The sequence below is a fragment of the Hippocampus guttulatus genome, chromosome 6 (genome assembly GCF_054856545.1).
Source record: "Hippocampus guttulatus isolate MCC_2025c chromosome 6, RoL_Hgut_1.0, whole genome shotgun sequence".
Taxonomy (NCBI): Eukaryota; Metazoa; Chordata; class Actinopteri; order Syngnathiformes; family Syngnathidae; genus Hippocampus; species Hippocampus guttulatus.
The window spans coordinates 15246902-15272175 of NC_141266.1; the positions used below are offsets into that span (position 1 = coordinate 15246902).

At 41.3% G+C, this 25274-nt stretch overlaps 1 protein-coding gene and 1 long non-coding RNA gene across 3 annotated transcripts; both read right to left on the reverse strand.

Annotated features, from left to right (window-relative positions):
* Positions 1 to 707: 707 nt before the first annotated feature.
* Positions 708 to 3219, reverse strand: LOC147203702 (uncharacterized). Its single transcript, XR_015101201.1, has 2 exons — positions 3132 to 3219; positions 708 to 1459 (listed from the first exon to the last, which is right to left on the reverse strand). It is a non-coding gene; the product is annotated as an uncharacterized LOC147203702 (long non-coding RNA).
* Positions 3220 to 10856: 7637 nt separating this feature from the next.
* Positions 10857 to 24138, reverse strand: pde11al (phosphodiesterase 11a, like). Of its 2 annotated transcripts, none has more exons than XM_086114172.1 (20): positions 23230 to 24138; positions 21304 to 21462; positions 20627 to 20716; positions 20330 to 20470; positions 19754 to 19818; positions 19206 to 19332; positions 19041 to 19116; positions 18252 to 18319; positions 18062 to 18154; positions 16809 to 16859; positions 16523 to 16669; positions 16294 to 16401; positions 15865 to 15974; positions 15700 to 15790; positions 15075 to 15175; positions 14833 to 14910; positions 14688 to 14751; positions 14241 to 14315; positions 13189 to 13272; positions 10857 to 13102 (listed from the first exon to the last, which is right to left on the reverse strand). In XM_086114172.1, the coding sequence occupies exons 1-20, from the start codon at positions 24136 to 24138 to the stop codon at positions 12908 to 12910; spliced, it is 2832 nt and encodes a 943-aa protein (XP_085970298.1). In that variant the 3' UTR covers positions 10857 to 12907. The 2 variants fall into 2 exon arrangements, with proteins under 2 accessions (XP_085970298.1, XP_085970299.1); XM_086114173.1 differs by having other exon boundaries at positions 15075 to 15142; positions 23230 to 24084.
* Between the last annotated feature and the right edge of the window lie 1136 nt (positions 24139 to 25274).

The window sequence follows — 25274 nt, forward strand, 5'->3', positions numbered from 1 at the left end:
GCCCCTTCCTAGCCAATAAGAAAGAACGGGGCTTTTGATAGGCCACGCATTCCCTGAATGTTTTGAATATTTTTACAAGCAGTTATAGAGACAGCCACTAGAGGGCAATGTCTCACTGTATATGTATTATCAAGTTCAAACACTGAACTGGTCATACATTGACAAACAACCATTCACACTCACGATCACCTCGGGACAATTTAGATTAACCTACCGTGCATGTTTTGGGGGGGTTTTTTTGTTTGTTTGTTTGTTTTTTAATGTGGGAGGAAATGGAGTAACCAGAGAAAACCCAGGCAGGCACGGGGAGAATATGCAATTTGTTTGTTGTTTGCGGCATGACCCTTGAACCCTTGCTATCAGCTTTTCTGACGTTTGAGCCCTAGTTGCCATAGTAACTCAGCAACGACAGGCCTGCGCCGGCACCTTGGGCTCAGGAATGACATCAATGCATACAGCAGGTTTGAATTTATACCGTCTTTGCTTGTGTGGCTCCATTTGGATTCTCTTGGCCAAACCGCAGGGCAAGCAGGATATTACAGTTTGATAACTTGGAGAATAACATGAACAGGTTTTATTTATTCACCAAGTGTGGACATTAAAAAAAAAGGTTTTCACTCAAAACCTGAACAATATATTCATGTTTAGATCATTGAAGACTCTCAATAGACCACAGGTGTGATTGTGGTTGTTTGTTTGTCTACATGTTTGATTATAAGAAAACCTTTATTAGTCTCGCAATGGAGAAATTCCCAATTCACAGCAGCAAAGTTATGAAAGGAAGAAGTAGAACAACAAAATATAGGAGCTGCTGGAAAGGCAGCCACTCTCGCGGCGCCATTTTGAAGTCAAAATAACAAAAATAACACAACACAACACATAGGACACAGACAGTTGTGCAATCTTCACCACTTTTCTGCATACACTTTGTTGTCTGAAGCAGTTATAGATGAAAGAGGAGAGGATCAAAGTGTCCTTTCACCAGTGGATCAGAGACGTCATGCTGAAAATGTGCACACGTCTGCTACAAGCTCAGTTTTGAAAGCAAACACGAAGCTGTAGCGTCCATTGATGAAAAGAGATGAGTTCACTTCTCCTGTCCCACGTAATCCGCTTCAAACTCCAAGCCGCGGCTCCCAGTTCCAAATCCGCATCGGCCCTCCGCGCTAACACTCCTTTCTTCTCACCGTCGGTTCCTCAAGACTTACATCCATCCAGCCGCAGACCGTTCAACAGCACTGATCTCTCAGCTGAACGTGGGGCCCCACAGCGGGGCTGTGAAAAATGCTGCCCATTACAGGCGCAAGACACAAGCGCCCCGGGACTGTCCAGCAACGACAGTCAAATGGCGCCGACATTCCTCCCAGTCAAAAACAGTGCTGGTATACCCATGCTGCCGAGAAGGCGCAACCACCAAGCACAGAGTCTCCTCCTTGATGAATGTCGTGGCCAAAAAATGCTGAAAAAAGTCCACATCAGGTCCACACGACGTAACAACAAACACAAAGTGACAAAACAAACACAAAAACAACAAAAAAAGCAAGGCTCATGAGATTAGCCAACATTAGTTGGGCTTTAGCACACCCATGACCCACGTAATAATAAGCACAATAGAAAATGGAAGTTTGCAGCTTTGTACAACAGTATTGGTCTCCTACTTTGAGCTGTTCCTAATATTTAGTCCGAAACACACACACAGGTTGTCATAATGTCGTGGCTGCTTGTTGTATATTCCATTTCATTGGTGGCCTTCCTCATTCAATCATGATGTGCATGGAGGCACTTTTTTGTCAAAAGCTAAATGGAATGAACACAGCACTGCCCAGAGCAATAAAAACACAATATGTGTGTTAATGAAATGACACTCTCCAGTTTACACCGTGAAAAGAAATATCACGTTCCCCCTAAATCTGCCCTCTTCCCACTGAAGTTAGGCACATTGCTGGAGCCCTTTGTGACGGGAATCATGTACTATTTATTTGACTTCAGTAACCTGTAATAAAATACAAGTAGACTGCAACACATAACCGTATTATTACCGGTATTCTGATGTTTTCATACAAACAAAACCTATACAGGTGTAAGGAACATGACAAGTGATTGTGTATTAAATCAGTGTGGATAAATAGAGTTACTGTACTTGAATTGCATACTGCCAACTGCAATAATTTTCAAGGTTGTAGGCATGAAGATGAACATTTCCATTTAAAGCAACAATACAATGCTATAATTACTATTCTTAAGATTTCTTTAACAGTTCACACCAACAGCGTGATTGGCAGGCGAATAGCGCCAGCACCCGTGAATCGACCAGCACAGACCAGTATGCCACAACATAGATAAGAATGTAAGTAACAAAGCTAGCCCCTGAACCTTGAAAGAGAAAACAAACTCCAACCATTGCTATGTTGATCACTTTTCTTTATTCGCAAATGCGCTTTTTTGTTCCTATTACAGTATTCCCTTTTCCTCCATTAAAATGGTGGATTTTAAAGCAGTTATGTGGTTGTTTTAAACACATAATTTGCAATTTTGTGGTTTAATTTGACAACTAACTGGGATTGGCGATTACCATCTTGAAGCTTCATTTTTGAAGAATTGTCCAAGTACGATTTAGGACTGTTCCTAATCTTGTATTGTCATTTCACCACTTGGAATTGACGCATCTCAAATTTGTAGGTACCCCCTGTATTTACCGGACTATAAGGCACACCTGAAAGCACTCGATTTTCTCAAAAGCCGATAGTGTGCCTTATAATCTGATGCACCATATATATGGATCAATATTCTGATTTCTTGGATGTAGTATTTTCAATGTTCTGTAAAGCGCTTTGTTACAGCTGCAGCGATTGTGAAAGCTCTGTATAAATAAAGCTGTATTGTATTGTACTCCCTTTAGCGTAACTCCATCTAGTGGATACATAACGCAGCCGCAGCCACTATTGTAGCTTCTATCCTATGCGCCTCATAATGCGGTGCATCCTATATACGAAAACAGTTTTAAAATAGGCCATTCATTGAAGGTGCGCCTTATACTCTGAAGCACCTTATAGTGCAGAAAATACGGTAGTCTTCAAGCGTTCCTTTGTGAAGAAGTCACCACCGTTAAGATCTTCATGGAACAAACATACCGTAAATGCAGATGTTCCTGTATCCTCATCAAAATCGGAATCCTTGCATGATGCCTTGCTAGCTCTTCTTGCCGCAGCTGTCAGCTCTGATCGAACACAGCGCTAAATCCGCTATTTACCTTTGACCCCTTCCTTCTCTCTCACAGTTGTGCTCTTTGAACTGTTTTTGCTTCTCATCCTCTTTCCTTTTTTTTTTTTTTTTAAATTTCACCTGTGGGGTGGGGGCGGGGGGGGGGTTGAAGTTGCTCTCCTCCTCAAGACAGAGCCACAATGAAGGTTTTCTGCTCATTTACATTTACAGTACTCTCTTTGTTAGTCAAACTTGACGCCTCAGCGAGGCCCTGAATGCCACCTGAAGGACACGTTTTTAGCGTAGGCGGACCACGATAGTCAGCTTTCATTTCCATCAAAAGAGAAAAAAATTCTAAGCAAAACCTTGCAGGGAATTGACCTTCAAAGTAAACACTGGCACAATGCACTGCAAGGGTCGCGTTGAGAGTGAAATGTTTTATTTTCTGTGGAGCATTTTTCTTTTCAGCGTGTCGTACTTTTAATTGATTTTCAGCATACATCACATGCAAACATGTCAATGGCCTTGCTAGCTAGAGATACAGCAGAGCATTCTGATTTGCATTCAAATTGTGTGTTATTAGATGCAATAGAATGCCCCCCCCCCCCCCACACACACACACACACTATTTGCTAGCGATTTGGTCCAGGCCATGCTGCGAGTAATTGACCCCCCCCCCCCATAAAAGTTTATAATTGCCTATAGATGCTACACAATGCTGGCAAACCCGCACCTTTGACTGAATGTAGAGCTTCAACATAGTTCCTTGGCGCCAGGATGCCACAAGATGGCACAGAAGCAATGGGCACAATAACAGCTAATACCGGTAGTTGAGGTTTTCAGCAATTACAAGAGGATAGGTTAAAAAAAAAAGTGAATTGGTGAATCTGCAACATTGTGATTTCCTAGAAATACTCCCAATGGGATTATGTAAAAATCAAAATATTTGCAGAGAAATAGCAACATGATATATGATGAAATGTCATTTAAGTGGATTTTTTTATTTCAGAAGTGTCTCTCAAACTGCTGGTAGCCCTTTGCATTAACCACTGTCCAAGAAGTAGCTCTCAGTCTCAAAAGAATTGGTGACTTTAGCTCTACTTGCTAAATATGGGCTGTATTTTGACGCATGAATGCCTTATTGTGAATGTTTTCCCTCAGCATTCACAACAAGCTTCAGTGTTCATAGGACGGTCTTCATCATGTCTTTTTCCCTATTCATTCACCAAGAAACCACACTTGCTGTGTGCCCGAGTGAACATGAAGGTGATTTGCATCATCGCCACATGCAACTGAAATCCAGTCCATGCCTGATCTGGAGGCTGTTATTGTTAATCTTACTTGAGTGAGGGTAAATTTTTGCGGTTGAGCGAGGGATGGGAACTTAAGTGGTCCCTTTGGTTGATGTTGCTGCACAGGAAACGGGCTCTTCCAAGTCAGGATATGAAGTGCCGAGCCCAGGTCAGTTTACATTGTGCTCGTTAGTGCAGAGACAGCGGGGCTCCAGCTTCACCAACGTTAGTAAACAAGAGGAAAGGACATATAAGCACTTGTGATGGTTGATGCTATGTGCGCAGGATGCAATGGTCTTGAGATTCCTCACACTCCCCAACCCAGGGCCCCATTCCATCGAACCAATAGACTGTTGAAGAGCTGAATCCAACAGATGGATTAAAAAAAAAAAGAAGATACTTCAGATTGTTCAGATATGAAGTTTGAATTTATGCAAAGGAAAGTACAAAATGGATAGGTAATACTGTGCCTGATTCAGTTTTGGCAGCACAACTTTATCATGGTTAGCACGTATGACTTTCAGTCTTTGACTTAAGGTACATTTTCTCCCACATTCCCAAAATTTACTATAGTGATTGACGACCCTAAATAATCTGTAGATGTGAATGTGAGTGGAAATGGTTGACTCCTGTGCAGGCAGTGTGGATTTAGTTGTGTAAGGAATTCGTTGATGAGGGGACTGCCCTGCAGCCACGTCTGGGACCAATATCCACATTGGAATTCCTTCACCCCAGTTTTTATAATGTTCATGTAGGTGATGTTTTATCCAAATGAAATTATACTACACTGAACTCGCCTTTGAGGATTTGATACAACAAATAGGTAAAGTATGGTTAAGTCGAGAAAATGCAGCGCTGGGTCGTACGTCTGTCTGCCGTGTGAGATACGGTTGCACAGTAAATCACTGGCCAGGAAGTGGTGTCAATCCTATGTGGTCTAATAAATATAATTGCATTGTTATTCAAAGTAATTAGTGATGATCAAAGCAGCCAATGTGTGTGATGAGTGCGTGTGCGTGTGCGTGTGTGTGTGTGCATGTGTTTCCGAGTGTGCAGTGAAAGCTGCAGCTTAAGAATAAAGCTTGGAGTTCCCACCAAGGTTATCATAGTTCACAAAACTAACAAAAACAACTAAAACTGAAAAAAACTATTTCATGAACGAAATGCAATCAGAACGAGAGTGCTTTAAAAAATAGATACATCAAACCACATTTGATGTTTAGAAAACGAACTAAAACTAACTATGATTATAGGGAAAGTTTCCTTCATTTTTGTCTTTTTCAATTCATATCACACGTGAGCTACAGAAGAAAAACGGCCGAACAGTCACTTGGTAATTGTAGTTTACTTTATTATACAATACTAAGTAACATTTTTTATCTTGCACTCCACAAACACCATTTACATATACTGTATGTAAAAAACAAAAACTAATTCTAAAACTAACAAAACTAATCTAAAATGAGCATTTAAATAATTCACCAGCCCACTTTAAATTGAATTAAAAGCATCTAATTAAAAAAATAACAAAAGAAAAAACAAATGGAAACTACCTATCACGAAAAATGTAAAACTATTCTAACTCAGGTTCCCGCTCAGGTTGTTTGTCAATATATCTCCTGCGACTAACAGGCGACTGGTCCAGGGTGTAGTTTGTCCCTTGCCCAAAGTCAGTTGGATAAAGCTCCAGCTTCCCATGACCCTAATGATGATAAACTCTCTGGGAATTCATAGGATGGATGGTTTGTTTCCTGTAGCTCATTTTTATTTATTCACTGATTTTCTATTCTGACTTAAAACACCCGATACACTGAAATTGCTTTGTTTCCTCTCAGGAATATATTATTTCATCATTTCCAAGCACCTCAGGTTAGTCACGACTGATAATGAGGATCAGGTAAATTCAGTTCATTCGAAAAATCACACCGAAGCCAGTAAGCCACCAGATAACGTCCTTTTTGCCCTGAATCCAACTGAATTATTACAACACAACTAAATGACAAAGAGAACAGCAAATATTTATTCTCACGACCATTTCAACTTTATTCACATTACCATTTGAACTGCCATCCTGACTGGATTCCTTCTTGTTTTCTGATTGAAAAACCTTGTCAGTAGAATTCAGATTTTCAAGGCTCAGTGCCTTTGAGAAAACATTTTGGTCTTTTTAGCCAAATCAGTCTGAGGTTTTCTTTTTTACTCAGCAGAGAATCGTGGATGACTGATACAAGGAATGATAGATTCCACTTCCAAACAAACTGTGTGTTCTACCTTTTAGCAATACACGGCTGAGTGATGATTCACGCTGCAGGCGCAGAACATTTACATTTTCCGCATTCTGACAGGTGGCACTCACAGAGTTGCTTGAAAACACAATTTGGTCGAGACGTACATCACATTAGTTTTCTGACCTTGTTGAATAACAGCCTGAATGCATGCGCTTTTAAATATGACGCAAAGAACATGAGTGTTAGTGTAGTGTATCAACAAGGTGCCTGTTGGTTTGTTGGCTTCTATCTTGTTGCGAAATGGTCCGACTGTTCTACTCGGACACATCCAGTCGGATTTCCGCAACATTCGCTTTCTTTAGGTGCATTTTATGTATGTTTCTTTTTTTTATGTCCCAGTAGTTTTGTCCAAATTAGGTTTTGGCTTGTAAATTGCTTCCTTTTTTTTTTTGCACAGACATTAGTAATTCAGTCATATGAACAGATTAATTTAAAAAAGGCAATTGTAGGCTATATTGGTAGTAACATAGTTATAGGTCTATCTAATTAGTGAATCATTTCTAATATTAAAGTATGCCGATCATGGTGGTTGACTCTTCAATTATTATTTAATATTATTATTATTATTATTATTATTCCACCAATGAGGACTATAAAAAAAAGTTGCCTTTGAGTGTCTAATCTTGGCTCACTTTAGTTATGCGAAACACGAGCACAAAATATGGTTGCCTTCAGGGTCTCAAAAAGTTTACAGTTACATTCTTTTTAACATTTACAGTTTATTAACCATTGAATGAGATGCCCAATTTAAGAATGATAGTGACCAGTGTGGCTATATTGAACCTCCCACTTTTAGGCTACTGATTAAAAGTTACAACAAATAAATAAATAAATCACCTTTAAACTGCACCTTTGAGGGGCCTCGTTCTGTTCCGTAACGTATGTACCTCACCACCACGAGTGGCACAAATGCAGGCTTGTGAAGCATAAGCATACACATCATGACATGACACATATCAACAAGCTGCTGCAACAGTTAAGTTCTGACAGCAACGCTTCACACACTCCGGCGCAGCGGGACGCTCGAGTGAGTATGCGTGAATCAATTATTCATCTTCATGTCAGAACACTGAAGAGACTTTGATTGTGATAGATGTGCAGGCATGGCAGCAAAGCGCAAAACACGCAGCGATCTACACTGACTCATCTCTTCATGACACCAGTGGAGGGTTTAGGAAAACAGCCCGCGGCACTTTTGGAGGCAGGACAAGACAATCTAAGTAAATCCGCGATCCACTACATTCTTTGTGGACTACTCGAGTGTCCGACCGTTTATGGTGTCCAGGCCTTGAGGAGACAAGGTGACGGACGACAGGGGGGCTCAAAGGTTAAGCTTCGATCTTCAATCTGGATTTTCATGTCAGGGTAAATGGGTCACGAGCAGCTGTGGTGGACGTTCAAACAGTTTATCTCGTGACCAGATCTTACAGAAACAAAGCGAGCCTTGATGTTTCAAAGGCTTGTTTGAACGCGATCGCCGTTTACGGCCTCGCCCAATCGTGATAATCAACACAGTTAAGTCTCCTCCTCTTTAGTGAGGCTCTCTGCACCAAGGTTATTATAATTGACGAAAAGTAACAAAAGAACTCAATGTAAAATTGAAAAAGTGAATGAAATATAATAAAAATGAAAACGCTTAAAAAAACAATAAAACTAAATGAAACTAACTAAAACTAAGTATAATTATCGGAAAGACGGGCTTCTTTATTTCTCTCTCACACACACACACACACACACACACACACACACACACACACACAAATGGCGCGTTGGATTTATTCAATTTTAGTTCGAGTGTTTGCACAACCCCCCCACCCCCAAAAACAATTGGATCCAGGTACATTTTTTAAGTATATGTATTGTCTACCACTTGACAAAATAAGTAGTAAATTCAACAAATAACATTTTTCAGTGTACATAAGCTTTCAGGGTTCATCTTAAACATATTTTTGGTTGTACATCCATAACTACAAGAAGGAAGGTCAAACAATTAATTGAGAATTGTAGTTGACTTTACTCGATTATGGAATACTTAGTGACCTTGTGTGTGCGTGTGTGCGTATATATATATACTGTATATATGTAAATAATTCTCTTGCACTTGACTAATACTCCATCTATTAAAAACTAAAACTGATTCTAAAACTAATAAAAACTAACATAAAACTATATATTCTCAAAAAATAAAAAACGAACAAACTTGCTCTAAAAACTAACTGAATTTAAAAACAAAACAAAGGTAAATTCTAAACAAAGTAAAAATCATCCAGATAAATATTTTAAGGAGATGTCTACTCAATTTAGAAAATATATCGGGATCCAGATGATTTTATTTTGTGCAACCACTTGACGAAATAAAATGGGGTAAATTCAACACACCATTGTTTTTTGATCTTCCTTGACATTCTCAATCATACCTGAGTGTTGTTTTAAGTGAGTGTACAGTATATATAACACATTCATTATGAGGCTCATTATTAATTAATGTAATCATTAAATGAGCCAAGGAAAGCTACTTCTGCATTAACTATTGAGAGGATGTATTAATTTTAAAAGCCTACATCACACAATTACTATTGTATGGCCTGATTGTTTAATAATAGATACTTGATGGGACATGTCCTCATAGGCGTTGTGATTTCATTCCAGCTTGATTTGCATACACAACCTATGCTGATTTTTCACTCTTACACTGAGCAATCTTGGGGTTATTTAGCCCTGCAAATTTATTTGAGGCGCTGGTTTCTCACCATGTCATGAGATGCAATGATGATTATTTAGCCTGTATAGAAAGAAGCCTGCTTGTTTGAGGGAGAAAAAAAAAAAGCAGCAGAGATGGAAATCTACAGCCCCGCAACTCAAAAATGAGGTTGGAAGTCTTTCTCTCTCTCCCTGGTGATGATCGACCCCGTGTAGAAGACAGTCAATCCGTGTTAAATTATAGATTAAGGCTCAGATCAGGCTGGCTGGGCGCAGGCAACTGCATGCGCTTTAAAGTGCACCGACTGTTGCAACGCTAGCCTCACCTCCATGCCTTATTAAGTCCGAACATCAAACATTGCCCACAGATGAAGAAAGAGACTTGATGAATATTTGAGCATTCTTACTGTAATGAGGCCGTTTCCTTGTGTAACCATGGATTTACACACTGTACGCCATGACATCACATCCGAGGTCATCAATTTTGTTTGTTTTGTCCCATTCACTTTGAATGTACTTCAGACAAAAGAGACAATTAATCAGTTCCGAACACATTTTCAAGCCCTTGTAAAGTAAATTCAAAGATTTGTTTCTAAATACATTATTCATGGTTAATGAAAACATGCGCAAGGACTGACAATTATGTAGTACTCAGTTGTAGTGATGTAACATTAAATTGGTTCTCAGCATTGTCAGTTTTCCTGATTTCAGTCGCTCTTCCCTTACTAGAAAAGAACTTCAGCGCCTGCATTTGCGTTGGCAACGACCAGTTTGCCACAAAAACGCATCTTTCCTTTGGAGCGTCCACTCCAAAGCTTTCGAGCGCGTCGTTGTCTCCTGTTAGTGTGTGCATGTCAAGGGAAAATTTTGATTACTTTGCCTTTAAAATAATGCATCCGAGGAGATATTTTAAACGAGGAGTCAAGTCAAAAATTGTCTGTACAATAAGATGTTGATTGCGCCTGTACTTGTCTAAACGGGGCATCCTGATTCATATTGCGTTGGGGGAATATAAATTAAGTACCCGGTAGCAAAAAACACTCATCTTTATCCATCTCCGGGGGCAGCCATATTGCCGCTTGCTGTCAACTGAAAATGACATCACGGTTGCTCAGGGCTCAGGTAATGACCGAGCACAGTTTAACTTGCGAATGTCACATAACCTCAATCTGAAAACAGGTGAGCCGTGATTGGTTGTTCATAATAATCCAAAGCATACCACATCATGGTGGTTGAATAGCCGATCTATAATTTGCAAGATCACTTAATCCTGGTAATCTGCGTGCATTTAATTGTTTTCCCAATAAATACCACAAAAATCAGCTTGTTGCATTCTTAAAATCCTTAGATTAGCATAAACATACACTATCATCACTTCTGATGTCACAGGTCCTTTTATTTGAAAAAGTGTCAATTCTTTTTCGACACAGTTGACTTTATTACAGGTGCAGTTATAAATAGCAGGAGAGTCATGTAATTGCGTGACAACTCATTAATTATGGTTAAAAAATGTAAGTCTTCTTTCTGTCAAGCAGCATCAATCTCTGTGTCCTAAAGAGGAATGGCATGCAAGAGTTTCTCTCATCAGGCAGTCAAAGGCATTGCGCTCACGTCCAGTATCAAAGAGGATACATGTACATGCAAATGCAACACTTTCTTACAGTGATCAGCATCCTGACAAAATACGGGTGTGATCAAGAACAAGCATTTATTTTTTTTTGGTCTTCTTACAAAATATTGCAATTCCCACCATTGCTCCGTTTTCAGGAAAGAAGAGAAACCACCTTGAGAGCCATATAAAAAATATATCGGAGTTTCTTTCTCTTTTGGCACCTGATTGCACACAGTTGCCTCAGTTACAGTACTGATATGAAACAAGCTGTTTACAGTAAGAATACTTGAATGACCTAAGGATCAGTTATACTTATAAATAAAATCTACTACTACTACTACTACTACTACTACTACTACAAATATTTTCAATGCGGCCATGCAACAAAAAGAGAAAAGAGGTTCTCAAACAGACAAGCAGAAAACTCATTTGTTTTGCAACATTTTCAACATGACGTCAAGGCAGAAGTACTCAGATGTTTGGCTATATTCCTGCTAAGATGACAGCAAGGCTTCTTGCATGCAACGCTCAAAAAAGCTTTACTTTCTTTAAAATACTTTCTGCTAAATTCTTATCAATTCCCATCCCTATTCAGGAACATGTACATTGAGGAGGCGAGAAAACGGTGAGTTTTGTCTTTACTTTGGGGTCCTCCACCACCTTGCTACGTGACAGCGGCGGCATCCATTAGGAAACTATGTTCACATAACGTGTCACTCTTTTCGATTTCAGCATTAAATTCCCGTAAAATTATGAAATCTTGAGCAATGGGAAATTTCACAACATGACAGAGCTGCTTCCTTGCCCTGAGTTTGAATGTGAGACTTGCAAGGTGAAGCTCAGCAGATAAAACACACCTTTCATGTACAAGACATCCTCAAAAAGGCACCTTCGCTCTGACTGATGCCGTACCTGCAAGTTGCATCACTTGAACAAATGAACGTCTGTACCATTTCTCTTCTTTTTTAGACAAAACAACCCATGAGAACTAGGTTGGAAAAGAAACTAAACTGAATAAAGCAAAACTGACAGAATGGTCTCTGCAGCAAGTGCAAATCTGAATAGAATAAATCCAACATCACAATCTCATAAAACAGTGGTATCAAAGTCAAGGCCCGGGGGCCAGATCTGGCCCGCCACATCATTTTATGTGGCCTGCGAAAGCAAATAAAAAACGTCAAGTACCATGATGCTTGCTATAGTCAAAACCAACATTTCATATTGTCATATGTAATCCACAATAACAGTTATTATTCTTGACTTTTGATTTTAAAACTAGTTATTCATCAATTTGTTGTGTGCTGTGTATGTAATATGTGGAGGGGATTAAACATTTATGGTTTCCCAAAATTCATAACGGCCCTCCAAGGGAAACCGTAACTACAATGTGACCCATGACAAAAATGAGTTTGACACCTCCTGTCATAAAAGGACTTCAGGCAGTATAGCTAATGGGTTTATTTTGATTACTACTTTGGAACTTTGGAATATGTCAGAGCTGAGCAAAATACTGTATGTCCAGTTTTCCATTATCAAGATGTCATACCAACCATTTACATGTTCAAGAGTCCTACAATGTTTGCTGTTGCGTTCATGTAAGCAGTTTTTCAAAAAGAAAGATGTGTTCTTCACTGCAGACATGTGAAGACGCATCCACTATTTGAGGAAAATCTGCCATTCACATTTTGTAAAACTCATTCAAGTAGTAAGTTGTGCATTTACGTGATGACCAAAGGGTAAGGACAGTATTCCAATCATTTCGGAGACTTGAAGCTCATCTTCAAGTTGGTCCCACTGCGGTGTGGCTCGAAGCTTTACACTCGACCGTTGGCGTTTTCCGCTGGCTTCACGTTGGACTCCTCGCTGGCTTCTGAAGCCTCGGGACTCTGACTGGTCACTGAGGCGTCGCGTGCATGCTCATTAGATGCGCACAGCTCCTGCCATTTCTTTCGGTTGGCATCTATCCCTTCCGCCATTGGCTGCAATTTCCTGTTCAGCTTCAACAGGGACTGGGAAGGAAAGAAAAATGACTTGCACTATGGGATAAAGAAAATACACGAATGAGCATTCTGATAATGTGCGGTGTGGGAAAGACCTGATAGAGAGGTTTACAAATGCCGTCGATCCAGTCCAACTGTAAGGCGGGTAACTCATCTTTGCGATTTCGATCAAATATGGCCTACAAAGACACAATAAAACTATTAGGATCCTCCTCTAGAACATTTGGTGCACTTGTGGGTTTCGCTACCCAGCACCATCATACGGTGCTTCAAATACCAATTTAATTCTTTGGGACTCAGTAAGATGCAGTGATATTAGTCGTTTTCCGCAGAAGACAAAGAATATATGCCTGTGAGTATTGTTATAGTGTCTGTCCCCATACATTGCTGCACCATTTGTATTCAAATATCCATTGCTTTCAGGATTAAGGTACAATGTGTAAAATGCATTTGCCATCTAGTGGTGAACTAATAGAATGCAATGAGCTAAGTTTGAAGCCTGTGCATTTTGAAGCACGTGCACTACAAGGATCTTAGAGAGCCCACTACTGATTTCTTCAGCAGAGGTGCAAGAGAAATGTCATCACAAATGTCACCATTTAGCACTCATAACTCAAATGTTTGCTTGCAATTCAAGACAAAAAGTCGGTCGAGCTATGGCTTGTACCTTGAAAAATAGAGAAGTTGGGTCACTCGTAAATCAAAGTACAATTGTACAAGTACAAGATGGCCAACTACATTGGCTACATCCACTGCGACTCTGCCGTCAAACTGGCCTTCCCTGCCGTGCAAGCAGTGTTTTTATTGGTTGGTGTGATATTGGTTGCGGCTCTGCTACAACCATCACCATGGCTGACTACATATCTGATGGGTTTTCAAACAAAACATTTGGGTCCGAACGATTAATCAGCCGTTGATTCTTTTTTGTTTGATTGTTTGTTTGTTTGTTTTGTTGTATATTGTATATTTTACTTTTTTTTTTTTTTTTTAATGTTAACACGTTACAACATACTCATGATATATTTTTTAATTGAATCAGGTGTTTAATCAGTTATCTGAGTTTTATCCAGTCAAATATTGGAATTGGCCTCAAAACGTCCATAGTGGTTGGGCCCTACAAAACACAAATTCAAGTGAGTTTTGTTACCGCTGGGGTGAGCTTCAACTCCGACCTCTCTCTGTCTCCTTGCTCAAAGAATTCACTCGTCACCAGCTCAGCAACCTGAATGGGCACATTTTACTTCAATGTGATATGACATAGGCTCAGAATCATACCAACTATGTGGAGCATGCAATTTGTTGAGCCCAAAGGAGCTGTAGAGACCTAATAAGTGAACATTGTCATTCCCCCCTCCCCGCATTGTTATTAATTGTTCCATGTGAGGTTCCAAAATGCTCTCATGTCCCTCATAGCTAATAAAATGAGCCTATATTTTAATCTTATTACGACCATTCAACTGGTACACAAACTAGGTATTTATGGGCCAGAGCCACTTTTCAAAATCAACTATGCATAGAAATACAGCAGTGAAAAAATAAAGCCAAACGATCCCATTTCTGAAAGAAAAATATCTCAAATGTTAAGTGCACCAACCTGTTTGGATATCTCCCAAGGCCGAGTGACGGCTCCCAAATCACAGGCTGTCATCAGCATGGATCTGTCACAGGCCATCAAAAAAACTCAGTAACAAAAAGTCAATGATTTCTACATTCTCCGTGTTTTATTTTGTCCAAAACACCTGAGGACTTCTCTGTGTTTCTCTTCTGTCCAGCTGAATTCTTCAGCAAGCACGCTCTCAAAGAACTTGCTCCGCCGCCTTTCCAAACAAAGACAGTCAAGGACGCAAGAGCGTCTATTCAAGCCTCTATCCAATGCGGCAAGATTTTTCACACAAACATGTTTTGCAGGAGAAGAATACAGGTCGATAGTTCTTCATTTCTTAATTTTTTTTTCTCTGAATGCAATAAAAAGATGACTTACTCAAAGTGCAAAGTGAGGTCCGTGGATAGAATGGCCTGCTTCAATAGTTGCATCATGTTGCTATATTCCTTAGAACAGAGGTTCGCAAAGATATTGTGACCCTGAAACAAAAATATGAAATAAATCCCCTTACAGTTTTGCAGGCAAGGATGAGCAATAGGGCCTGAAATGTTCCCTTAAAGCAAACGTATTGGCATACTCATCGCTCACACTCTAATGAGGTCCCCATTAGCAATCTAAGTTAGCCGCACCCAGTGACATTTTGTGCTCTCTGTTAAAATAAATCTATCGATAATGCTGCTCTTAAAATCCATCCAGAGACTCAAAAATCTTTAGATGGCCGCTGCCACAGGAGACTCTGTCTCGACTAAAAATCTCCCAAATCAATTTCGGGCTGACCTTCGGTGTTGCCGTGCGCTGAGTAAGACATGGTCACAAACAGAAATGTACGTCCCATTAGGCTGTGATTTTCAACCGCTGTGCCACTGCACATTAATGTGTGTTCAATTTACTCCATTTTATTTTGTCGGGTGGTTGCACACAGTAAAATCAGACAGTTTTATTTGTCGCAATCATTTGACAATATAAAATCAATAAATAATCTTATCGGCGATGTGGGCCTCACCTCACTTTGCAGGATCATGACTGCATGATTGAAGTGATGATGTTCCAGGGTCGCTGACGTGCCGTAGAGCAATGCCAAAGCAGAACCTGTCCTGCAGACACAGTAGTAACAACAAAACTGTTATAAATCACTAAAATGTGTCCTTGTACACTGTCTGAGCCTTACTTGGCTTGAAAGGCATTGTTGGTTCCCCGATGGTCCAGATCGTGACAGAGACAGCCAACCATCAGCGCTAGAATCTCTGCTTCGGATAAAACGTCCTGAAAGCTGGCTGACTATGAACAAATATAATTCATCATTCTGAAAAATATAATATTTATTGTGTTGTGTGATTTGATTAAACTGTACAAAGGAGAACGGCGTCAGGGGACATATGGGGAGGCTGATGGCAGTAAAACATGAGATGAGTGTACGGGGGAAAGGTTAGGGGCAAGCTAGATGCTGAAAGGGTGCGCTCAAATTTAAAATATGGCACTTTAGCTAAAGCGTATTTACGACTCCGGAGTGAATGGGGCACACGGCTTCACACGTTAATTGACGAAGACAATCCAAATCAATCAGAGTGGATTCAAAGCCATGTTGCGTGGGACTTACTGTGATCATAACAAACATGCACTGGGACACATTGAAGGCATGCCTCCAGTTGTGGTAGGCCACAGTCCGGTAGTTCTTCCTCACGGTGAGAAGCCAGCGACACAAAACCTACGGAAAGGAGAAATAATTACACACTGACACATGTTTGTTTGTTTTTTTTCCCAGCCTACTAAAAGCCACCAAATCTTTCAGATGTGCAGTGCATCTCAATAAATTTCATTTCGGTCACCTCGTAGTCTATTTTAAAAGTTTGGACAACACCAAGTTCCAGGAACATCCGGAGAGAAGCGGTGATCATCCCATCGTTGTCCAAAGAGAAGTCGTTGAAATGGAACTCGTCAATGCCAAGTTCGCAGCTCAGGGGGATCTTTGCAGCCTTGAGAGAGATGGTTGGGACAGAGCTGTGAGTCACAGGGCTCCAGACAAGCAGGAAGTAAAGCAATCACAACTGAGATGGATTTTACTTCTCATTGCCAGAATATTGTAATGTTCCTATTTGTGCCAGCTGGAATTACCTTCAGTCTGTCAACTTCTACCTTTGAGCATGTAGCATGATAGGATAGCATCTGGAAAAAAATAGATGAAAATTGTGTAAAGAAATGATAAAAAAAATTGTATTTGTCCATCCTAAGTTGATTTAAATTCAGCATGAAACGTGGTCATCGCTTAAAAATGCCTTTGCTACATTTTAAAATTGTTTTTGAACAAACCAAAAGGAATTATGCAAATCTTTTTTAAAGACTTGTTTTTTTCTGAGAATATTTTGAGCGAGCCATTCTGAAATTTCTAAAATTGGGGCTTCTCACAAGCTTTTAAGTGACAAGCGATGGACTCATCATTCATTTGCAGTCTGGATTTGGAGGAGGTAACATTTCATGCTTTGGAAGGAATCTCAGAATCTCGGTTATGGCGAGTAACCACCACAAAAAGTCACTAGGTGAGTATTCACGATCCTTCGAAGAAACCTTTGAGCTGTTTTAAATTGTGTAAATGGCACAATACCATATGTCTCTTTCAGTGCCTGAAGTGGAAAAAAATAGTTGCAGTACTCCCCTTATTCGTCGACTGTTGCCAGGTAAATTAGGCGTTGGGCAACAGGAGGTAATAAAATCATCAATCAAAATAAATCATCAATCAATAAATTATGTTATTCATTTGATTTGGTCTTTTGACCAGCAGTCTGGCCATTCTTATTCTGTGCTATTGTTGTTGACATCGCAAGCAACAAGTAAATCCGAAGCGCTAGCGTAACTGTGAGCTCTTCACTTGCAAGATTGTGTAACATCACTCGCTTTATCACCAATGCTGGCCGCAAACGGCAAAGACTTGTGCCGTATCACACTGTAACGGTGTAATTAATTCGCGATTGAATATCATTTGGGGATGGCGTTGGCAGCAACAATATAATTAATTGCAATAAAAACTGTTAAAGCAAGTCGAAATGTCAAATAGACAAGTCGGGCCAGCCGTCACGCCACCAAGCAGGCCAACTTCAAAATAAAAGCAAGCCATTGCATTGGCGTCCGTGTATTATTATGTAAGCGTTTATTTTGAAGTTAGTCTTTGCGTTGGTGGTGTGTTATGTGAAAAGTATATTTGCAACTTCCTTGACATGTCTGACGAACAGTGCACACGTCAGGTCAACTGTCACCGCAGGCAGAAAAAAAATGCATCATCTTATTTTATTTTTTTTGGGGGGGGGGAGTGTTCAATAGAATAAACCCTGTGAGTGATAAGTTTACCGTTGCTATGTGTTAGTGGTACTCACATCCAGGGCCACAGACTGCTTGGCCCACGTCTTCTTCACTTGATTGTACATCATAGTGTTGTTGATGCCAAGTCCACAGAAAATCACAAATGCCTGCACACAAGCAAAATAGCCGAAGGGAGTACAATGTTTTTCATGCCTTATGTGCTCAATCTTTTGAAAACCCGGTGCCCTCCAAATGATTGAAAACCTCAAACAGTCTCTGATCTGCATCGCTGAAGGTCTTCCTGTCGAGACGATTCAAAATTTGTGCAACCCCTGTGGAGGAGAAACCACACATGAAATAAAATGTTTAACTATTTAACAGGCACATCAATGTCGATCAATAAAATTGATGCCGGGTAGAGTTCATAGGGCCAAATCAAAACTTCCCCGACAGCCAATAAAAAGACAGCTGGCATTAGTTGGCAAACTTGAAAGTGCCCCTGCACAGGAAATTATGAAACACACTGGAATAATCATTACCGCTACACTGCAAATAGTGCAATAAGGTTTGGGAATTGGGATAAAAATCAACTAATCGACGATTTCCTAATAATTTTGTTGAAGTTATCATTTGACAGATACGCGCAGAATACGCTGTTAACTCACTCTCAGTATTTCTTTCTTATGTTTCTGTTGTTTTTTTTTTCATTTTTGTGTTTATGTGTTTTGTTTGCATCATTCTTGTGTTTGCAGCATTCAGCCATTTGCGGCGTGTTTCCCCCGTCAGCCACCGTACCCCGGCATCTCCCTTCTCCACCCTGCTGGCTGATTAAAATAATTCAAATGTCCATTTTTAATATAGATCATGAGATATAGTTATTAAATTTCCCAATTGAATCACTAGTTTGTAATATAGTGAATATGACTACATGATGGAAAGAAAGTAAAACAGCATCATCAGCTAGGGACTGATGGGTCATTGGCTCGAGAGCGACATTGTCATTGGTTTTCAACATGAAAAAATTTGACTTTTTGTTCAATCTGGCAAACCTACCAATAATCTGGTGCGTTCGATTCCAGATAGGCACACACAACACTGATCGGATATGAAATCCTGAGGCTTGGTCTGCCTAGAAAAGGATTGTATTGGGTGCCGTAGTTATTGAAATCCTCATGTGGGAATGTAAAAATGCTTGTCAAAGCTTGGTGCTAAATTCACCTCGGCATCAAAGCGTGGGTCCTGGCACATGTCACTGATGTTAACGGGAAGTCCCGTGGAGGCCACCAGCTCAGCGATGCTATTATTGATCAGCCAATCAGAACATGACAGCTTCTCTATGCTGATGCTGCGTATGGATAGAGAGCCACAAAAACAACCTGTGAGCATTCAAGCACAGCGGCTTGTAAGAAAAAAATGGCCATGAGTGTTGCCACTACTAAATGGTATGTGCTAGTAACCTTTGGTAGATCCAAATGTTTTCATCATTCAACTGTTATCCTTATAATGCATAATCTGCTTTCAAAAAGTTACATTTATTCAGCTTTCGGATGAAATTTCAAGATGAACCTAAAATGTAATACAGGTTTACTCAATTTGACCTTCTCTAAAATTTTCAGTGGGCACGGCCAACTCTTCAATGTTTCGGGACTCAAAGTTGAGAGAAGGTGAAAGTTAGGTCACTCACTTGTAAAGGTTAAAGTGCATTTTATGTTCCTCATAATGCTTGTTTTTCTGCCTTTTTTTTTTTAATTTGCGTTCGATGTCACCTGATGTCATGATGCATGTTGCTCAAGGGGGACATCAGCTCAAACGTCTTGGAGAACTTCACAACCTTAGAGGACACATCACGGTAAGCAGCGTGGTTAATTTTTTCATTGCTCCTAAAGGGAAGCAAAGACCTCTTTCATCCATCCATCCATCCATTTTCCGAACCGCTTAATCCTCACTAGGGTCGCGGGGGGTGCCGGAGCCTATCCCAGCTGTCTTCGGGCAGTAGGCGGGGGACACCCTGAATCGGTTGCCAGCCAATCGCAGGGCACACAGAGACAAACAACCATCCACACTCACATTCTCACCTAGGGACAATTTTAGAGAGTTCAATCAGCCTGCCATGCATGTTTTTGGAATGCGGGAGGAAACCGGAGCACCCGGAGAAAACCCACGCAGGCCCGGGGAGAACATGCAAACTCCACACAGGGAGGCCGCAGCTGGAATTGAACCCGGTACCTCTGCACTGTGAAACCGACGTGCTAACCACTGGACTACCGGGCCGCCAGACCTCTTTCATTAAAGTAAAATCTAAAAAAATAAATAAATAACAGATAAATTTCAAACGGCCTCACCGGTGACTCGATGTCCTCAAGAAGAAGGACAGAGCAGCGTTCACACTGCAGGAGGGTCAACGCTCGCTGCATGATCTTCCTCACGATCTTCTCCAAATCGGTCTGCTCCTCAAACAGATCGTTGACCACTTCCAGTAAAGCCTGAGGCAGTAGAAGGTAGTTTCGAACTCTACGTGCGATGCCATATTTCATCGGCAACTGCTGATGGACTGTACTAGCCATACAATGTGCATGCCTGAATATTAATACTGTCAAAGGTTTGATTTTTATGGAAAGGTGGTTGATAGGATCACGCACCCTGCTCCTTTCGTACTCCTTGCGAGACTCAGAAAACAACTTGGCATTGGAGATGGATATTCCACAGAAGGGTAAATACATCTGCAGTACCTGATCACACACACACAAAAAAAAAAGTAGCGCGTTATCTTCAAGCGTTAGAAAAATCTGAAGCTTGTGAGTTGCCATTGTCAACCGGGTTGCTTTTATTAACTTCAGATTTGTAGTTCATAACATGCATTCACATCAAGCAGGGGGTTGAATTGAGGCGGCCAAATAAACTAAAATGAGAAGCAAAGCAGATGAAACAACTTCATTCTGCCACCTTGTGGACAAGCTCGTGAATTGTAATGTAGGGTGAAATGGGGTTGCACTACAATTGAGTATAAATAATTTGCAAGACCTCTTAACTGTTTAGCTGGATTTCCCAACTCCTTCAAAAGCTCCATGTATCACGTTGCCAGTAATGGACAGAGAGTGTAGCTCTAAGTCAAGAGTGGCTTTAACGCCCGCAGAAGAAAAACTACGACCTCCTCGGAGAGTCACTGAAGTGTTTACACTCAAACTGCTTCTCTCCTCGATGTGTTTAATGTTCCATACTTCTATCACCTTCTCTCGATATTTCTAGCCGTACGGCCCACTGACCGCAGGCAATGTAATGTGAGCGTATAAGCGAGCCGTCCGGTGAGATGTCTCACTTTCTCATCATCCTCAGTGAAAGGCGTTCCCGTGGGATTCTTGTTGATTGCTTGGACCACGCCAATGACCTCTCCGTCGCTGTTGCAGATAGCCATGCAGAGAATGGACTGAGTCTTGTAGCCGGTTAACTTGTCGATCTCGTCACTGAAGCGGTGGTCCTGAAAGGCACGGAAGGAAGCACATATCATAAAAAAAGAAAACGCTCGTACAGTCTATGCCGCCGCCATTGTGAAAAGATTTGCATTTAACTTTGGTTTAGCAGCCTTGAGAGCACTGATGAAGATCACCACAGTCAGCAGCCATTGTCGAAGGGCAGCCAGTGACATTACGCACCGCTCGGAGCCATCGAGCATGACATAAATGTTGCTAATTATTTTGGTTATGTCACAATAAAAGACATTAACTATGGACCTCAAAAGTAAATGACAGGGGGAAAAAAAGCAATGAATAGACTCCATCCACACTCCTCACCACAGCAACTCGATGACCTCAATGTTCTTATAATCTAACAAATTTTCGATTCTTCGGCAGATGAAATGTCTGTGAGGCAAAGAAGAAAAAAATGCAAATGCATACGAGAGTCTCAGATGGACAAAATAAGTTTCATGTATACTGAATAAATAAGTAAAACATCTGGATTACATCATAAATACGTGCCGCACTTGTCTTGAAGCCCTTAAATAATAAATGATGCAAGATGACTTAGCATATGCAAACAAAAGATTTACTTCCCACTGAAATTTGTTCAAATCTGTGATATGGAGCACAATGATAACACAATAGAAATGCATCTACTTGCCAGATGGATGGCCAGCAAAAAAACGTGAAAAATATTGTTTATCTTCAAAGGATAAAGCGCTCATTTATTAGATACTGACCTAAAGCTTTAGGGCAAAACAAAAAGTCACAGGCCCAAAGTGGCCATACCATATTGCACTTTATTTTCATTACATGTCACTAGTCAACAAAATGCAGATCGCAACTAACCAGATGTGTCTAAGAAGTATTTAGCATAATCATCATAATAATAGAGCATGTAAGCCATGAGATTGTATATAAATCTATATGTCAATGTGAGTGTCTATTTTTATTAGGAACGGACAGGCATTGAATAGGTGATCTGATCGTAAGTACTGTATGAGTGACAACCATATAGTAGTGTGCCATGCAACCTTGGCTACTGTGCAGAATGCAATTATTGAAAGAGAAAAAAAATATTCAAGAAGTTTGACTTGGTAGTGTCTTAAGAAATAATTGTTCGATAACTGTAATATTTTATAATGAGCTACTATAGTGGCAAGTATACAAGAGCTACATCAAACACATCGGCTCTGTTCAATTTGGCTGTCGGTTATTGTGAATGTATTGTGGAACAACGCTGATGTCATTCCATTGCACAAGTGGTCCTAAAATGTCAGCAACGCAAATTGTTGCAGACATTTTCTTTGCACGTAAGACATTTTGGCATGCTATTTTTCAATCCGCGTGTTTAACTTGATGACAGGCGGCAAGTATGAAGGCATGCAGGAGACGTTCATCCAAATCATAGGTGAGGATCCTGCTCGGCTGAGTGTGATTCTAGTTTGATGAAAACATTTCTGCATATTGTTTCTTTGAGTTTTTTTTTTCTCCTCGTGTTCCGTGGATTGAATGTTTTGGGGAGCATGTTTTAGTATTGAATTATATTCCCCCACTCCAATGCATTTCACTGGGTGCCATACACAAACTTCGGTACCAATCACCACGAATCGGGGATTTTGATTGGACGGAAACGAAACAAGTTGTTGAAATAGATATATGAGTGTATCTCTTTGCTGATCGCATTAGATTGAGTAAGTGGTCATAACGCAGAATTTTACAGACATCTTGTTTGTACAGTTGTCATCTTATTTTCCATTCAAGTGCGTCGCGCTTGTTCCGTTTACCTGGTATGCATTGGGGATGTTGACGGTCTCTCCGTGTTCCGCCACGTATCCAATGATGCCCTTTCCCCAAGGCACCTGCACCTCGCAGGAGTTGAGGGTGCAGGAGGAGGGTCTGACCGTGGTGCCCGAGTGCACGTCAAACACTTTGGACACCAGCGTCCTCTTGTGCGGGGGTCCCTCCACGAGGAAGAGGGAACACCTGTCGGCGTCCACCAGGATACACGCGTTGATCAGGATCTTATAGCTCAGGTTGGTCAGGTCCAGGTCGTTGGAGATGTCCTTGACCAGTTCTAAGAAAAACTCCCTCTCGTTGGTCTCCCTGAGGCGACACTTGTGGTCGGTGGCGGTGGACGCGTATTGTGGCACGTTGACTCTGGACTCGAGCAGAGCGCTGAGGATGTGCGCCGTGGTGGGAGGCAGCGAGCTGGCTTTACGCAGGAGTGCGCGTCGCCTCATGCTGGACTGGGGATCCTGCTGGCTGAAACTGGCGTGCTCGTCGTAGGTCCGGTGCGCCGTGGTGGCTTTGGACCGGGCGAAGTTGCGCCGAAGCTCCATGTGAGACGACCTGCGTCGGAGAGCGTCCGGATTGGCCGGCCACAGAGAAGGCTCCGTGGCCGTGGCCCCGCCGCCGCGTCTCTCATCGGCCGCGGTCACTTTCGGAGCCTGGTGCTCCCTCAGCCACCTGCTAATATGCTCACATTTGGCCTTACGGACCAGATACTCCTCGAAGAGCTCCGGGTGGCCGTCTAAAAACGCCTCGACATCAGAGTAGTCCGAAGTCATCATGGTGGGATGGAGGTTCTGAGGAGCAAACTGCATGCGCGCTCCAATGCTGCTGGAACATGAGTGAAGCTGCACGGTGGGCTGAGGCTGTGCTGTCCTCCTAACATGAATCCATTCATTACCCATGTGAACGCCATCTTCTGAACAACAAAAAGTGGGAGGGAAGCAGAGAGCGGCTACAGGTGGAGTGGACTTTGATGCCACAGGTGCACAACACTTAAGAAACGGATTCCATTTACCTTAAAATAGAGTTGTGTGAGCTACCGATGCTGATGAACTATAATTTCTTGTGGAACTTATGATTTGGATGGAACACATCTCATTTTCCATCTAGATTTTGAGAAACTAGGAACTATGGGACATTTCTTCGTCGATAGTGGTTAAATGGCAGCTGTCAATCATGTTGTGATAGATAGATAGATCGATAGAGGCTTTTGGTGGTAAATATGAATACGTGTTTATTCAAATTAGTCGTGGTTGATATACCTGATATATTTGCTACATTGTCTGTGGCTCTCCCCAAATCTTGTCACTCACAAATTCTTATGATATCTAATAATTTACATTACATATTAACATATTTTTGTCATGGTCCTGACTCCGGAAAGAACGCCCGAAAGGAAAAAAAATGTAAGAAAATGTAAATAAGCAACTGTATTCTAGTGAAATGCCAACAGGAGGCACTCTCCTCCTGTAAAACTGCTAATTTAAGGTTGTTTATAATAGCACATTTAAATCAGTAATTCCACCTGGATTACTGTAAAAAACACGAGTTCATCCATCAATCCGTAAATTTTATACTGCTAATTCGGGGTCGGGTTATTGGGGAACAGCTTTAGCAGGGAGGCCCAGACTTCCCTCTCCCCAGCCACTTCTTCCAGCTTTTCCTGGGGGGACCCAAGGTGTTCCAAGGCCAGGCGGGAGACATAGTCTCTCCAGCGTGTCCTAGGTCATCCCCGGGGCCTCCTACTGGTGGGACGTGCCCAGAAAACCTCACCAGGGAGGCGTCCAGGTGGCATCCTAATCAGATGCCCGAGCTACCTCATCTGGCTCCTCTTGACATAACGGAGAAGTGTCTCGACTCCGACCCCCTCCCGAATGACCAAGCTTATCTCTAAGGGAGAGCCCGGACACCCTGCGGAGGAAACTCATTTCGGCCGCTTGTATCCGGGTTCTCGTTCTTTCAGTCACTGAGCTTTTTAACCACCTCGGTGACTTCAACCCCAGAGATAGAAGACACCACCTCGGAGTCCCCAAACTCT

Excerpts from the sequence above, each read along its gene's own strand:
- pde11al (XM_086114172.1), bottom strand. The coding sequence starts at position 24,138 with ATGGGTAATGAATGGATTCATGTTAGGAGGACAGCACAGCCTCAGCCC. Across the intron at positions 20,471-20,626 it reads AGGAGTACGAAAGGAGCAGG|GCTTTACTGGAAGTGGTCAA; the intron begins GTGCGTGATCCT and ends CTACTGCCTCAG. Across the intron at positions 14,911-15,074 it reads GACCTCACTTTGCACTTTGA|GCGGCGGAGCAAGTTCTTTG; the intron begins GTAAGTCATCTT and ends TTGTTTGGAAAG.